The sequence below is a fragment of the Oryzias melastigma genome, linkage group LG13 (assembly GCF_002922805.2).
Source record: "Oryzias melastigma strain HK-1 linkage group LG13, ASM292280v2, whole genome shotgun sequence".
NCBI lineage: Eukaryota > Metazoa > Chordata > Actinopteri > Beloniformes > Adrianichthyidae > Oryzias > Oryzias melastigma.
Window position 1 is genome coordinate 8,013,283 of NC_050524.1, and position 18,176 is coordinate 8,031,458.

At 39.1% G+C, this 18,176-nt stretch overlaps 1 protein-coding gene across 1 annotated transcript in view; it reads right to left on the reverse strand.

The window, feature by feature from the left end:
- Nucleotides 1-18,176, reverse strand: part of gbe1b (glucan (1,4-alpha-), branching enzyme 1b) — a 149,694-nt gene that overhangs the window by 9,518 nt on the left and 122,000 nt on the right. The window contains exon 15 of the mRNA XM_024277525.2: nt 8,284-8,401. Coding sequence (XP_024133293.1) covers nt 8,284-8,401 — 118 coding nt within the window. The remainder of the gene's footprint in view (nt 1-8,283; nt 8,402-18,176) is intronic.

The following is an 18,176-nucleotide window of genomic DNA, read 5'->3' on the forward strand; positions in this document are numbered from 1 at the left end:
CTGCCAGGAAAGAGGTCTAGAGGAAGACCAAAGAGGAGGTTTATGGATGCAGTGAATGAAGACATGAAGGTGGCTGGTGTTAGAGTGGAGGATGCTGAAGACAGGCTTAGATGGAGGAAACTGATTCGCTGTGGCGACCCCTGAAGGGAAAAGCCGAAAGGAAAAGAAGAAGTATCCCAAATAAAAATAAAAGGCATCATTTTCCAGGACATAGTTCGTGCAGAGCACCTTTAGTTCATTAAAAACTTATCTCCGAGGTGAATTTACATGATAAAAAAGCAGCTAGGCAGATATTATAGCCGATAGTGGAGGAAGAGTTTAGTTTTAAAACTCTCCAAAAGTGTGACCTCTCGAAAAGTTAGTGGCAACTGGTTCCATAGTTCTTCTCCCCATTGCTGAATGCTCTCTATTTACACGCTCTTCCGCTAGTTCATAGCCCCTCACACCCCCACAGGTGCAACAAAAGTGATGCACAATATTGGAGCAATCCATCCGTACAGTTTAGAGCAGGGGTGTCCAAAGTCAGTCCTCAAGGGCCGGTATCATGTTCTCCAACCAACCTGCCATTGAAGCTCCTTATTGGCCAAGCACACCTGATCCAGGTAATCAGCAGCAGATAAGGCATTTATCATCAGGAAAATGCCACAAGAATATGTTTAAAAAACTAATTTTTATTTGCAGTGTTTACGTAACAATTTAATGTGAAATCCTTACTTTTTCATGCTTAAAGAAATAACATTAAATACTACTTTTGTGGGGAACATTAACACTGAAGAGCTATTCTAAAGAAGGGAAGGGAAAATTGCTGCTCTTAAAGCCTGAAGAATGAAGTAAAATGCTCAAGCTAGATTTTTCTTTGGACCACGTTTGACAAAATCCTGTTTATGTCAGATTGAGTGTGTTGTTTTTTTCCTTTTAAATTCTTGATTTCATTCTGTAGCGAGGGAGGCATTTTAAGAAGGAGGACAAAGCGTCATGGTAATATTTGCAGGTATGGGGCATCTGGGGGCCAGGAGTTACGCGGAAGTCTTTCCAGCCACCGGGATGCTTCTTGCGCCTCCCGGCTTTATCTAATTACGCGCACATACATACAGTCTGAGGTGGCACGCGTCTTCGGAGAATGGAGGGAGTTTTAATATCACTCAATAACGAGGAAAGCTGCAGAACTGACAGATGCATTAAAAAGACAGGGGAACAGAAGTTTGCGTCGGCTTTGAAAGCGAGGCTTGTTAAATAAAACATAGATGGTGCGGGTACCTCTCGCAGCCCCCGCAGTGGATGAAGCAGATGAAGGGGAAGAGGAGGAAAAAGAAAAGCAGCACTAGGCGAGACCATAGTCTTTCTGTGTCACATCCATGAAGCAGCACAAAGATACAGCATTGTATGGAAGAGGGCCCCCACTTGCTTTCATTCTTCCCTCCCCGTCGGCTCCAACCCCCCCACGTTAATCCACACTAGTGCCAAAACGAACAGATGACTGCTTAACTGAGCTGCACATTTTGGCCAAGAGGGACGCTTGTGTTTAAATTAATAAGAGTTTGAGAGAAGTGTGGAATTCGTGTCATTAACTGATGAAACCTCGACTAATGTGATGGAAGATCACAAGTCTGCGCTTTCAAAACCGGGGTGGACAGAATCTTAAATAACCCTGAAATGATGCTCTTACAAGGAGGCGCAGCTCGGAATTAAAGCACTCTGCCCGGCTCTTAATACAGAATTATATCCTCAACCCATTAAATGCAACACTTACAGTATTGATCTGGAGAGGTTCACGCTGAGTTCAGATAAACACCTCGCAGGGTTGCTGTTTCTACACAAGTCGGGGAGAAAAAAAAAACTTCCAAGATTCTTTTGCACCAGTCCACTTCACAGGCATCACTGCCCTCCTGTTTTAATTGGGTTAATTGGCAGAAGATCTCCTGTTACACAGACAAACAGGGTATCTATGGTGATCCTCACTAATTCATCCCTTGACCTTCTTCACACACAGCTTATTGGCTTTCAGCGCTCTAATCAAGACAAACTTAACTCTGAAAACGAGGGAACACACAGGAGGAACGTCCTCTGCTCAAAATGCACATCAGCTCTGCATTTCAAGGACGGACCCGTTTCCAGCCACAAGCCTTGAGCGCTTCACATGATGGAGATCCAGCAGTTTCTTCTCCCAGTTATATATATATTTTTATTTTCCTTGCCGCTCCATGACGCTGCGCGAGCTTAAAAGGCATGCACATAAAAAGGTAGTTCTGACGCCATGAATAATGCACATTGTTGGCAGGAGAATGTGAACGAGCTGTAGATATCAGATTCACACATGCTCAATAACTCCAGGATAACTGCTGCCTGAGCACAGCAAAATGCAGAGAAGCCAAATATGATATTCACAAACAAAACTTCACACTGCCGAGGCCATAAACAATGCTCACCAGATAGATGTATATTGCTTTTTTGCTGACTTTTTATTAAAAGCTTATCATATTAGAGAGGAAGTGACTAAATTACGACGCTGCTGTTTGACTGAGAGTCCCAGACCGGGGAGAGGAAGAAAAAGAGAGTGGCATTCTGCCCGAAGAAGCAGCCCTCTTTCATGCCAGCGCACTTAAACCTCATTAGAGTGGCTTTAAACAGATCCTCTCACCACAAACCCCATTTCAGGCTAATTAAACTGATTTGTGAAATCAAACACAGAACATAAAAAGGACAAAACATTAATATGCTGACAGCTATTTCGTCAGATTCTGCATCTGCAGCCAACACTTACGACACATATAAAAAAAGAAGAGATTGTTAGAAGATTCAGCAAATGTATACATGTTTAAGGAGCAAAGAAATCCAAATACAAGGAACAATATTTTCCTTCCAGCAGCAGCTGCCAACCCAACTGCAAAGGTATGACAACAAGCCTGTCATAGCAGGCACTCTGATTTGTCATCGTGTAGAGTTTAATTTAGGCGACCGCTGTAAGTTTTTCAACACCGCTTTTCCAGACTCCACATTGCTGCAGAGCATTTCCTGAACCCGAGACAGTAAATCCATAATTAATCACAGGACGAGTGGGAACGCTGGAATGGGAGGTTAATACATGTCAGGTTTGGCTGCATTTAAGGAACGGTGACGCGGTCAGATCCGTCTGAGAACAATCTCTGGAGACATCCGGGGATGATTCAGCCATCATCTGCTGACTCATGCATGGGCGAACACATCTGTCAAAACTGTGGGGATGTCCAAAAGTTGTAAGATTTAACAGTTTAGCTGCTCCGTGAATTCACGTCAATCAAGCCAAGTGCACACAGTTTCAGAAGTTCCTGATAATTGTGGAGAGTCAGGATTTTTTCCTAAATTTCATATCAACCACAAGACAATGAAGGAACAAAACAATAAATATTAAATAATATTAAATTAGCCTTTTTACAGTTATGTTAAAAAAAATTAAAGATACGCTTCCCTGAGCTTTGCACTACAAATTATACAATACTTAAAAATACTTCAAGATATTTGACCAAGTTTTAAGTTGTTTTAAATCATCTATTCTCTTCAACTTCTTTCAAAGGTTGAGATTTTTTTGTCTTATTAAGAGCTAGAATCTAGAAATAAAAATATTATTAAAATGGGTGAAAATCCTTTTGCTCCATCCTCTTGATAAAAGAAAAACTTGATAGAAGGCTAAAAAAAACCCCTCAAATTACTTGTGGTTTCAATTTTAAGAATGCCATCCATATTCTTCCGCACATCCGGGATCAGTCTAAGCAAAAATGCCCAGACTTCCCTCTCACTTCCTCCAGCTCCTCCTAGGGGACTCCGTTCCCAGGCCAGCCAGGAGACATAGTCTCTTCAGCGTGTCTTGGGTCTTCCGCCCATTGGGATACACCTCCCCAGGTAGGCGTCCAGGAGGCATCTGGACTAGATGCCCGAGCCACCTCAAATGGCTCCTCTGGATGTGGGGTGAGATTCGGGTGACTGAGCTAATTACCCTATATCTAAGCCGCCCTACAGAAGAACCTCATTTCAGTCACTTGCAGTTGGGACCTCATTCTTTTGTTCAAAACCTACAGAGCTCACGACCATAGGTGAATACTGGAACAAAGATTGACCGGTAAATTTAGTTCTCCCTTTACTACGATGAAGCGTTACAGCCCGTCAATCTCACGCTCCCATCTTCCCTCACTCGTGAACAAGACCACAAGATATTTAAACTCCTCCACCTGGGGCAGGAGAGGATAATCTCTGGTCAACAGTTTTAAGGATGTTATTTTAAAATTTCCCGAATATTAGACTAGAATTCATTGTCAACATTGAGGAAACAAAAAAATTTGACTTACAGTATTCCCTGCCTTATTCGTGGGGGTTAGAGGCTGGAGACATCCGCATGTACCCAGAATCTGAGAATACCCCCGCGGCCAAAAAATGTCCGCCAGCAATCCATACTCATCAAAAACACTTCCGATCAAACTTTGTAAAAATATTTTTTAAAGAACACTGGGGTATTGCTTAACATAAATAGCTTTTTTTAAAATCAGAACAAAAGACTGAACAGCAGCAACGCAGATGAGGAATGTCACTCTGTCTCTCTATGCCTTAAAATCGGGAGCGCACGCTTCCTCCTTAATCAAATAATAAACAACTGCTCAGGATGAGAATTATCCTCCACGATTATGTTCTTCAGCATATCAAGATTCTCCTTCTGTGTCAGCTGATGCCATTTCTCCATGCTGGGGCATGGAGAGAGGAGGCCGGGTAGCCAACGGGAGCGGAGATACACCTCAGCACTGCAGCATCTCCTTCGGACCGAAAGGTTCATACAAGTGTCTTGAGTTGTCAGAGTTTTTGTGACAAACTGTAAGAGTCACGTGACTGAACAAAAAAAAAATCAGTGAATACGTGAAAGAAACGCAAATAAGTGAATGTACACTGTATGTACTAAAACGCATTTGCTTTAGATATTATAAGAGTTTATTAAGATGGACCAAATTATACTAAAATGGTTTTCTTATTTTGTTAACATTTTCCTTTAAAAGGAGTAATTTGCATTTATTGTACTATTTTTTGTCACTGTCATCAAAAAGAACTGCAATTAGGTACAAATAACTCAAAACATAAATCATTCACGTAGAACCTGCAAAAATACACTTAATACTGAAGTAATTCTATCTAACAGTCAGCTTTTAAAGTTTATTTTTCCATGTTTAATGCTTGTGATGAACTCTTCATTTCTATATTTTGGTATCTTAATTCAAGATGTCTTAAATGAGTAAAAAGTACTTTTTGGGATTTTTCTCTTAACATTAGTGTTCTTTTTCTACTTTTAGGCTACCTCTTTTAGCAGTGCATTTGTAGATCTAATAGGGATGGCAGTGCGATTCTGTTTTTACTGCCTTTAGAACTTTTGAAAAAATGCAAAGTTCTGTTTACAATAAAATGCTGAGGGGACAAGTCTCTTATGCACCGAAAGGTGGTCCAAACCCACCTGTCAACCCCGTGATTTCCACCCTTTGACTGCTGAGAAATCCTCCAGGAATGCACACATAACGAGCCTTCGGTGTGCAAACCATGCGGAGGACGGCTGCTTTTTATTTTGGTGAGCTATGTCAGGATCCAGGATCACTGATGTGAGAAGCTTTTATGGGTGAGAGTTATTGATAATGTTATCTGTTATGCCATGCACACGTCCTGCTAAATAGTCCGAAAACTGCTGAAAGCTGCCAGAAACAGGTCTATGCCTTATCATGGAACACCCCCAACACATTCAGATCTGATCCACCTTTCAAGACAGGCAAACATCAGCATTTTCAGGACACATCTGCTATTATTAAATGTTAAAAATGTTGATACCCATGAGGGCAAATTCATAAGTCACAGCAAAAGCAAGTTTTTACCTCTGAAATTGTTTTATCTGAGGAATGTCCTCTTTTTAGGAGGCTAAAAAACAAAAGCCGACTGCTTTTTGTTCTCAGAAAACAAAGTTCTTTAGCAGAAAAACAGACACAATATCAATTTATAAAACCCACAACTTTTTTTTTTAAATCCATTTTTTCAGTCTGGCTGTTAAACCTAACATGAGACTCAGTTCTGCTGTTGTTTTGATTTTGTTTTATTTTTAAACAGTTTGTGTTTTTATCCAATTTTTACAGCTTTCATCATGTTTAACCTCATGATGAAAACAGAATATATATATATATATATATATATATATATATATATATATATATATATATTGCAAAAATTGACAGTATATGTTTAGAGTAGACATTTTTCTTCAGATGGAGGGAAAAAAAGTGAAAAGTTGGTAAACATAAAATCCATTGTACTGATTTAGACAGATCTAACTGGCTAATACCTTGAATGGGAGCATGTTTGTGCATGTGTGAATGGAACTTGGGACTTAAAGCGCCTGTGGGGCAAATGTCTTTGTCATAACTACCCTTATAGGTAGATATGAACTGTCTGAGGGTGAAAAATGGGTTAATCTGTACAGGGGCACGCAGGTGTCCTGTAGGTGAGCCTGAAGGCTGAAAATGTTCAGGAAAATGTTCAAGCACATTTTTCCTACGGGTATGCTGCGGGCGACAAGTCCTAGCAAACACTTAAACAACATGTTAGGGTAAAGTGAGACAAATTGCTTTGTTTTTCTCAACTCCATGAAATCCTGTGTACATTGCCCGTTAGTGCTGTTCATGTAATACATGTGCACAGCCTGGCTGTTTAAAATGAGGACATTTGAAAATTAAAGTGTAGTTTGTGGGAGCATCCTATGGGTGTCCTACAGCATCACCTACACGTGTGTGCACCAATAAAATAAAAAGTTTATGCAAACATGCGTAAATGAAAATTGGGTTTTTGGGTTCAAAACTCTGGTGTTCACGCGTAGCTATGCGGGTTTCTACCAATTTCGGGCCCTACGTACATTAAACGCACCTTGAAAGTTAAACAAGTTGAACTTTGACCTATTAGGGACTTAGATTTTTGTATTTACGAATGGACGTTTCTTATAACTCATGAAAGTGCTAATCGTTTGATAATTGATCATAAAGGAGAAATGTAGTTTGTGCCAACAGGAATTATTCAACACAAAGTATTTCATATATCAGAGTAGAGCTGTAAAAGAAAAAGCCTGGAGCAAGATTTGTGAGATTTGCCCCTCCTTTGAAATTTTGCACCAAACCTCTTCCAGCTGTAGGTGACAGACAAACGGTAGCAAAGGAACAATAAGAAGATGCCCCTCTCAGCATTTCCAGTGTGGATACCATGGGCTAAATGCATCCCCAGGAATGTCCCAAGAATGAACATGTGCACATACATACCTTGTGTGTGTTGCATTAAATTGGTCTTACAAATCCTTCACAACACTCTTACCACATTACCACCCTTAAAGACAAACTCTCTCCTGTTTATGATCATCAATGGGTCTGGACAACCCAAAAATGGTTGCATGTGACAAAGACATGAATAAAACTACAAAAGTGCTGTATAAGTGTCAGCCATACATCAATCATCTACATTAATAAAGAAAAATATTGTGGCATGAGCCACAAGAGAACAGCAAGACACATCTTGAAGATGCACTCCCTCCTGTTTATGGCATTCTATGGGCCTGGCCAACCTCAAAATGGGTGAATGCGACTAAGGCATAAGTACAGCTAGAAAAGGGCTGTATAGGTGTAAGCCATACATCAATCATCTACATTAATAAATACGAATATTTTAAAGGAGTAAAAGGTGACCACATGAGCCACAACAGAACTGCAAGACACATCTCAAAGATGCTCTCCCTCCTGTTTATGACCTCTGGGGCCACACAACCCAAAAATGACTAAGGAATAATTAAAGCTAGAAAAGTGCTGTATAGGTGTAAGCCATACATCAATTATCTACATTAACAAAGACAAATTGCTTAAAGAAGTAAATTTGATAGAACTGTCCACAAAAACTTTACCTATTTGTTTTGTTACTAAAGCTTACTTTTTCCTGTTATCCACTGCTGCTCCACCTGTGTGCACTGTGCTGCTGAACAACAGTGTCCAACACTTAGTATGCATCATGACATTTTTGAGTGTGCTTAATTTGGCCACTTCGTCGGCGCTAATATGCAACGACCACCAAAACATGTTCAAATTAGCATGCAGATTGGGTTGGTGATCCAGCATGGGTGATGGGGAAAATGGAGCAGGCTCAACGACAGCAACCTTGCTTCTATAATTGCAGGATGCTTCAAATCTGGGCTTTAGTGCCATTTAAAAAAAACATGACCTTTAATGAGTCAAAAAATGTCACGTTGAAAATATTTACCAGCATGGAGTTGGAGCGGCCGTTGAAGGGCTGGGCCTCTGTGAAGAAGTCCGTGTTGTGGTCGAGGCGTCCGTGTCCTCCATACCGAACCTCGTCGGAATCCAGCTTGATTTTATATCTGGCAAAGGCTGTGGTTAAGGCGCCGCAGAGGCGGGAAGCCAGCTTATGAGATTGAAGACCAAAGAAGTCAGAATAGAGAAGGCTTTATCATCAGTGAAGGCTTGCTTTAGTGGTGCACAGGTGGTGTAAACTCCTTAAAATCCTCACATCCATCAGCATTCACCTCAAAGTGCTGCTCTGTGATAAAACAGGGCCCAGAAAGTTTAGGAAGAAAAGAGTCCAAAAAGCTCAAGTTTAAGACATGACTCCAAGGTGATGCGATGATTTAATGAGAAAAACATTGATCAGACACCTTTTAAAAAGAATACTCAGTTGTATTCCAATAAAGTATTATGAAAGCTGGCCTTAAAAGAAAAGGTCAACATCACAAATGTGTCTTTTTGTCTTGTCAAATGTATTAATATTACCTGGTTACAAGGCTAACCATTTGGACTGTTTTTTTATTGTCTAGTGATTTGACTTTCTGTGAACAAAAGATTAATTAAGCTTGAATTCAAAGTCACACAACAATTAAGCATTTTAGAAAAGGATAGAGTCGAAGCCACAAAGAGACAAACAGTCAAAGAAAAAATGTAAAGTCTTTTGATCCTGAATAGAAAAGCTGAATGCGTGGAAGAGGAGTATGGGTAATCCCCCCATGCTGTCACTGTTCCTTGATTTTTTTCTCTAACGGTCTCTCCTCTTTGCCTCAGAATGAGGATTTTCTATAGACTGCAGAACTGACTGATGCCATCTTCCATAATAAGGCTCTCATGAAACGTGTATTCTCAAAAAGGAACCGAGATAAAAAGACACAGCTTGAAATATGGAAATGGTGTCATACAGTGTCGATAGGGCTCCGAGCTACAACCACCTTCTTCTGAACGCTCGCGACAATATCGATTAAATGAACACAATGTCCTTCAGCAAGGGAAAAATATATAGGACACTGTCAAAAGTGACATCTAAACTGTTAAACTAACAAAGTCTATGGACATAATCTCCAAAAGACACCCTGGATTGTTTAATACATGCTATAAATACAAATATTTACTTAAGATACTTTTAAAGTTATAATTAAAATTCAACAAAGTGGTTGAGAATATGTAGCAGTGATCTAGTATCCTGGCCATGACAACTTCATTTACATTTTCATTGTGTGTTGGTGGAGTGGCAATAGATTGATCAGTTACATAACATCTCATATTCAAAGAAATTCATTATATCTAACATTAAAGCGAAAAACCAAAAATGAGGACATGCTTTGAAGAAGAGCTTCTTTGAAAACAAAAGAAGTTTCATTATCTGATCCCACATTTTATCTTTTTAAAATATATGTTTTATATACCGGTATATGCAAAACTTTCTCCAAAGGAAAACACTTTTTACGTCCTTTTTTAAGGTGGCTTTTTATGCTAAGAATTTAGTCCCCAATTACCTAACTAAACATTATACAGATCACCATTCAAACACATTTTCCCACGTATGTACTTTGATAAAGTTGATTGTATTTTATTAAAAAATAAAATTCCGTACATAAGTTTTTACACGTTTTTCTCGTTAAAACTCTCAAAGTCAAACTTTCTTTGAAAAATAAGTCCAGTATTGTAAAATAAAACAGAGTTCTGCTTGCGATTAAAGATTTACGTAAATGTGGAAAGCTGATTGACAAGGTCTACAGCCAATCAGGATGCAGAACTCAATGTGTTGTAACCCCGACACACTGCATTCGATCCAGCTAAGGTGCGGACGCTGGATAGGTCTAGCTACACCAGATGACTCACACTGGCTACAGATGGCTGCGGTCCTGCTGCAGCTACAGGCTCTGTCGCCGACCTCGCGAGACTCTGAAGTCATGTAGGTCCACGCAATAACTCCCCATTTGTATAGGAACTACAAGTAAACAAACCCTCATTTCGCTGTGATTTTAGGTTATATTCTTAACGCTTCTTTTTCTGCATGACTTGTTTTCATACAATGGGTAAGAATAGAACTTTTTAAATACATTTGTCTTCTAAAGGCTTAAATGTTCGTATTTGACAGTGTTACATGTATTATGTAACAAAGTAGGGGAGACCAGGGTTGGTTGTCACAATGACAATGTTTACAAAACAGTGAAAACAGCAAGTACTAATAGTTTTTGTTTTGTTTTTTTAAATGTGCCTGATATACTTTACGCTCGCCTACATGATTTCCAGTTAAGGTCGTTAATGCTCCAACTTAAAAAAAAAGTGCTCTGGCGCCAGTGAAATGGATACGGAGCGCCGGACCGGACTGGAAGCAGTGAAAGTACCTCTTATACTATTCAAGTAATGTAAAGACTCCGGTGTCCACACAAGAGCCAGACCGAATGCCGTGTGAGCCTGGGGTTAGCCGTCCAATGGGAAATCCCATAGTGGGTTAGCATCAAGCTAGCTGACTTTAGCATTATGCGTTAGATTGATCTCTACTTTTATGGATTGATTATTGATCCATTAACCTTAGCTCAAATTAGATTGATAATGAACAGACTCGTATTAATATAGATAAATATTTTGCGGATTTTGTATATAGTGGGTTAGTTTTACAATGTAACACCCATGATTAATAATGGACCACTGTACATAATTTTTCTCTCAACTACATTAGATGAAACTGCTATTTACATGACATTTTTCTTCATATTTTAAACATTGCAGAGCTTCTTTTGTCAGCATGTTAGTATATCTGTTCGTAGAGGCCTCGATTTAGTCCCAACAATGGATCTGTTGTGTTCTACTAGTCGATGCGGCTGATGCAACATTTGTGGTCGTTTTGCAACATTGCTTATCCTGTTGCTAATACATTACATCGATTGGCATGAACTGCAATTATGTTTACTCATTCAAGCTGGTAATTTTCAAAACTGATACAACGTACAGCAGTCCAAAGGTGTCAATAATGCTAACTTTGAAAATACTAGTAAGAACCAATAAAACATTCATGAAGTGCAAAATTTTGTTTGGTCTATGAAGAGTCGTGCGGTAACAAAGAGCAGGAAAAGGCGGCAGACATGCATTCTTTAATTGGCTGGCTGAATAATCATCTTATATCCCCAGGTGACATTGTAGAGTTTGAGTGTTCTCCTGCAACACTTGTCTCATTTCGCCCCAGAGCGGGAAAAATTCGCCTTTTGCTGTGTGCATGTCGGCTTTGATTGTGATGATTAAAAAGAACTTCTTCCCTTCATGTACATTGTTTTTGCTGAGAAGGAAAATCCTTTTTTCCCCGCCGCACAGATCTAATTCTCAAATTGCTTCTACAGCGATTTATTGACAGAACAAACTTATTTTACAATCAAGATTTTACCCATGTTTTTAAAGTGTAATGCTTGGAGGCAAAGGTTTTTGGTTCCGATGTTTAAATTACTTTCTTATATTGGAAAAAGAATGTATGAAAGCTATCAGCAGCTTGTCTTCCCTGATTTTGCAACACTTCAATGAGCAACAACATGAAACCTGTGCTTCTTATCGCCCAAGGCTCTCTTGTATGCCACATCTCTGACCTATTGAGGAACGGACTCCACAAGACCTCTGAAGGCCTCCAGTGGAATCAAGCGTCAAGCCTGTTGAAGCCTTGTATGCTTTAAGGTGGAGGTCTCCGTGGAAACTTATGGTAGATGTTTTTATCAGCTACGAGATGCTGGACCAGACTGAGATTTGGGGAATTCAGAGGCCAAACAACAACTCAAACTGCGTCTCAGAAGGTTTTTACAGTATTTTCGAGTCCAAGGTAGTGCGTAGTTTGCAATTAAGATTAAAAGGAACTTCTAAGCCGATGCCAAGACTGGAGGTTTCCCAGCAGAATACTGACCAGACTATCACACTGCCTGCTGTTTTGTTCTTTTCACAGAGGATCTCACTTCAAATCTTATCTGCAGGTAACCACTGCACAGCTTCCCAGAAGTCTATGTGATGTAAAAAAAAAAGAAAAAAAAAAGAGAGATAAACCCAGTGAGAGGCCTTTCAGCAGAGTACACAAGCTACTGTGCCTGCACAGCACCATTTTCAGCAAGCAGTGATGCTCTGTGTTCTGACATCTAACTGTCATTTCTTCTACAGACAGCATTAAGGTTTGCAGCAATCCAGTCTGTGCCACAGAAGCTCTTCGGTGGGATTAGACCGCACAGGCCGATGACTGCTCTCAACACGCATCAGGGAGCCCCGGGTGCCGGTGACCCTGTCACCGGCTCACTGGCCATTTTATCCTTGGTAGGAACTGACCACTGCAAAAGGCAAGATCCCGGGAGACCTTCCTTTTCAGAGAGCTCTGATCTTCTCTTCCAGCCATTACAGTTTGGCCCATGTCAAAGTCACTCAGATCTTTCCCCTCTAGCCCATTCTTTCTGCTTTCAACAAATCAAATTCAAGAAACTGACTGCAAGACATATCCCCATGACAGGTGCCACTGTAATGAGATACTCATATTATTCACCTCACCTGTCAGGGGTTTTTATTTGGTGTCTGATTTGTGCCCACATGTGTGTGTGTGTGTGTGTCTGCTACAGACAGGGCTGGCAATGAGGCACAGATACAGTAATTCCCCCAACAAAGTATTCTGCAAGGATGTGAGAAGAAGCACAAATTAGTAGTTGGAGGCTCTGAGCCATTACGTCTTTGTTAGCGGCTACTGATGGATGCATCAACAGCTTGCAGTGTAGCTGCAAAGTATCATGATCAATAAGGCCTTTGTGAATAATAAAGCAGAAGATTAAAGAATACAGTCGGCTTTGCGCAATATCAGGATGGAAAAGTCTGAAATTTGATTTTTGGAGTCATTGATGACCTAAAAACTTTCCATGACCCCAGCTCAAACTTAGATACTACTACTTTCTCTGCAAGCTTGTGTATTTTTCATGTTGTATAACAGAAATGACATTCTGCATTCCAAGACGTGGAAATAAAGACATCTTAAAAATGTTTGAGACAGCATGAGCAATAAAGCCTTTTCCAACTTCCTTTTAAGTATTTTGTGCTGCATATCTCGTTTGACCTTTGCGTTCTCAGTATTGACTAAAAAAAATACAAATAAAAAACTATTTGTGGAAAAAAAATGTACTCCAAGAGTTTTCATAGAAGTATAAAGGGCAGCAAATTATCGTAAATCAACTTCCCTGAATACCTTGATGATTACACATCAGTAAAATCACATTTATTTCTCTTCATTTATTCCTTTCCAGGTAAATTAAGAATCATTATTTCCAAATAAAAATCGTTAAAGAGTGTGCCACACATTTTTCTGGAAGTGGGCACTCAGCAGATCAAAATATGTCAAATGCATTTCCAAGAAACAAACATTTTCATTTTTATTCTTGTACCAACATGGTTACAAAAATTGAAGAGAACTCTAATTAGGCTTTGTTATGAACAAAGCTTCTAGTTTAAAATAAAAAAAAAAAAACAATTTTCTGTAGAGTTGTTGAAAACCAAAGAAAAACATTAGCAATGCATGTCGGTGGGAGAATCATGATTTGGATGCAAGTTTTTCCCAATAAATCTTTAGTGTTTAGTTTTTTTTTTCTCTAAATTTCATTATCATTACCTTATAGATGAACACAAAGACTATCTCACATCTTCCTCGTTAAAGAAGTTGTAAGAAAACGGCTTTTAGGCATTTAGGCACCTTGTATAAAATACAAGAGATCATATCAGAGTGCAATTTTTCTTTCTCATTCAGGGTCTCACTTCTAAAAAAAGTTAGTGAAGCCATGCTTATAGTTATCCCATCTTTGCATGGCCTCCAAGGAGAAGCTCAGACAGAAAAGAATGATGATAACCTGCCACAATCACAAGTGCCTATTGGCACAGTGTAAATCAAAGACAATCTGTCCCGACAGGCAGCGCTTTCACGACGAGATCCAGCTGGGATTTCAAATACTCTAACCAGCCAGATAAAGACCATTGCCTGAAGATTGTGCCCACCATTAGTCAGAGAGAAAATAATAAAAGACTGATAGGTCGAGAGCCAAATGAAAGCCTGACGTTGCCTGCATTTTAATGGCCAGTCAGGTTTTGTGAGGTTCTGCTTTAGTTTTTGATTTGCTCCATGAGGAAAGAGGATAAGGTTTACTGAAAAATAGGAAAAGTTTCACACAACAAAAACATGAAATCCCACCAAATTGTTTTATATCAAATATTCAATTAAACTTGATTTTAGACAAAACTAACTTCCTAGTAATTTTTCAGTAAGATGCAACAAGTTGTTTTAAGACAATAAATCATGAGTCATTTGATCTTCAAAACATTCTATTTTAAGTATTATCTCTGATGAACCAAGTTTTTATTTACTTTACACATTTTGAAGCAGAAGTTGTATTTTTTTCACTTTAGTAGTCTTGGGCCTTTAAGATATTTTCCCCAGCTGACAATTAAAAAAAAAAAGTATCTTAAAACTGTTTAACACATCTTTTTTAATTATTTTACATAATAACGTCACAATAAGCCAGAAATGCTCCAAAAATGTGTAGTGTCTAATTTTTAAATTTTTTATACAAAAATTGAGATTTTTTTTTTAATCCTTTTTAACAAAGAACAAACTTGTAGAGAGAAAATAAAAATGTATAAATCCAAAAGCAAAGTGAGGACAAAGTCAAAACACTGAAAAATGAGGATGGTTGGACTGTTATTGAAAAGAGACAAAAATAGAAACATATTTGGGAGAAAAGGTGTATGAATAGACTAAAAAATAATACTTATTGTTTTTTAACAATCAACGCTTATTTTAAGACTAACAGCTGAAGGAGAAAATATGTGAACCCTTTGGAATTACTTGGTTTTATGCATAAACTGGACACACGAATGTGTTCAATAAAAACATGAAAACATAAATTGGTGTGATTTAAGCAGGGAATGATTTTCTCCATCATAGTGATTTAGATTGAAATAAAAATAATAACAAAAAAAACCCATAATGAATCAATTTTGTACAGAAATTGAGGTACTCCCAAATTCAATTCAATCAACTTTATTCACCCCCAAGTGGCAATTTTATTTTTGAAGGTGCAGAAAGTGATTTGGAAATTCACATGACACAAGAGCATAGAGAGGAAATAATAATAATAAAATAAGAAAGAGAAAATCTGTAAAATACTAGACTTCAAAGTGTTCACATACTTTCTCTTCCAACTGTATTTCCAATTATCAGAGCAATAAACCTAATTATATTTGTGTTTCATGGCTTTTTATTGTTTTAATCTATGTTTATGTTTAATTTAATGTCAAGCACCTACTAGAGATCGACTGATTGAAATATGAGTGTTTATGGCTAATTTCAAGATTAACTTTGTCCGAAAAGGACAGGACAGGACACAACTTTAATACATTTAACAAATGCAAACTTTGCTAGTTCCATTGGCAATTTTTTTCACTTATAACAAGAAAAAAAAATTGTATTTAATGTTTTTCTACTTGTTTTGAGATTTTTTTTTCCAGTGCAAATAATCGGTCTTAAGGGAACACTTTGGTCAAAAACGGGAACATTTATAAATTTCTTTTTGCATTTATGATATAACATTTTAATATATTGAGTTAGCTAAGGTAAATGTGGGCAGGTCAGTGTAAACACCAAGACTTTATCTAATGGGGCACTAAACTACAGAAGGGAACTCGATTGCGTTTCTTTTTTTAAACCGGAAAGTGACTCTGATGTAATACAGTCTTTGTCACATTGCAAAAGGAAATAGCGTCCCACATTGGATCAATTTTCTGTTGTGCACAATATGTTCTGCTACATCTAGCTATTACAGCATTTCGCAATCCAGCTTTGGTGCTGGGCTCCACTGCGACACCCTGACCCCTCGTGCAGGTAGAAGAAAGTTTAAGTATATGACAGCTGAGTGTAATGAAAAAGCACTTTTGGACTCTTTGAGCTCGTCTTGTTTACCTCCTCTGCCTCTGAGTGGCACTTTCATCTGTCTTCTCCCCTAATTGGATCCTCTGCACACATTCCCATCGGAGGATCTGCATCCTCTCCAACACGCTGCACATTTACCTTCCTCACACGCACGGCACATTTGCCTTTATGTGTTTACCGCTCCTCCGTATAATGACAGCCAGAGCTTTGCCCTCACATTTATTTGCATTTCCTCTCAACCCACCCAGTGTCTGAGGCCTCTCCTTAGACTTCAAAAGAAGCACCAGGAGGAAAAGATGTGGTTCTATCTAAATGAAAATAAACCCTCAAAAACGATGTTACAGACACTGTGCAGCTAGGCTATTAGTGCTTTGCCCAAGTTTTACCCCATCAATGCAGAGTAAAAAACATGAGGCAAAATGTACAATTACAGAACATCAAACCAACCCACACAGAAAGCTTGATAGGAAAATATTACAGGTTAATAGTCTATGTTTTTTTTTTTTCTTAATCAGACATTTTTTCTCGTTTTGTCTTTTCTCTTACATATTGATAAAACATAAAAAATGCAATATTAATGGAAGCAATTAAATTTAAAGCTGCGAGCGGGGTTGTATGGCCCGCAGGCACTACGTTCCCCCGCCCTCTCCTGACCCGCCCTCACTGACTGACTGTTGCAACACGCCCTTTACTCCCTGCCTTTGCAGCCTGGTCAAAACTGCAAGAGTCAAAATCATGAACAAAAACCACACTTTTTTTTTTTTTAAATGACAGCTTTTCTGTTGATTTTATCTCCATAGTAACCATTTTATGTTTTAGTCACCTGGGGGTGATGAGCAAACTCATGTCAATTTTAGAAGAATTGTCTAAAGTAAATTTTTGGATTTCCTTGGCAACGCAGGTTTTCTTTAGCCACGCCCACATTCCTAATACATTCAAATTGTATGTCATGTTGTTTTGTTCAGCTTGAGCCAAGGGTTCATGTTACAACACTTGAGCTATCCTAGGCCTGTTGACGTTGGGAGTGGTCATCTGGAACTCACAAGACAGCATACAATGATTTTTGTTTTTCACTGGTATCCATGGCAGACATGAAATCCTGTCTACCTTTGACATAGAAGGGATAACAATTCAGTGTAAGGGTGGGGTCATCTGGACCCCACAAAAGAGCACTAGGGTTAAACCTTCACAGTATTTTGGAAAAATGTGCGAGCAATGGGGAAATGCCACTTTTACAAGCTTGTCTAGCAAAATGTGAATCAAAATCTACAACTTTTCATTCAAACATTTGTTCACAAAGTAGTTTCTCAACGACCTCACAACACATGGAGGAAGGGCCTGGAAGCTAAAGTCATATCCAAGAGGAGCTAGAAAGAATAGCCAAGGACAGAAGACGATGGTGAGAAGTTGTTGATGGCCTTGAAATGCCGACCCGACCCACGCACCAACCAAGCAACCAAACCCAACAAACAAACACACCCACCCACCCAACCAACCAACCTACCTACAATGATGACCCAAGAGTCACCCCGGGCTCCCACGGCAAGCATCACAGCTCTGATGCAACGCAGGAGCGGTCTAGCTAGAGCAGGTGTCTCCCTTTGGCTGCGGGATAGCTGAAGCCACAGGCTCTGCTACCAACCTCGCAAAACTTCAAACTCACGTAGGTTCCCATGATATCCCGCCATTTTTTATGATTTAGGTCAAAAATACCCCCAACTTCACAAAACCTGCTATGACTAAGCTTTGGCGTCCGGCGAAAATTTGAACCCAACAAAACAAATTTGGAGAGCCGGAGAGGCCAGATCGTAGGGGTTGGATGTGATCGTATGCAGTGGAGGTTTCTCAATCAATCAATCAATCAATATACTTTATTAATCCCCTGGGGGGAAATTCATTCATTTTAAAGTTACATAAAGACATAA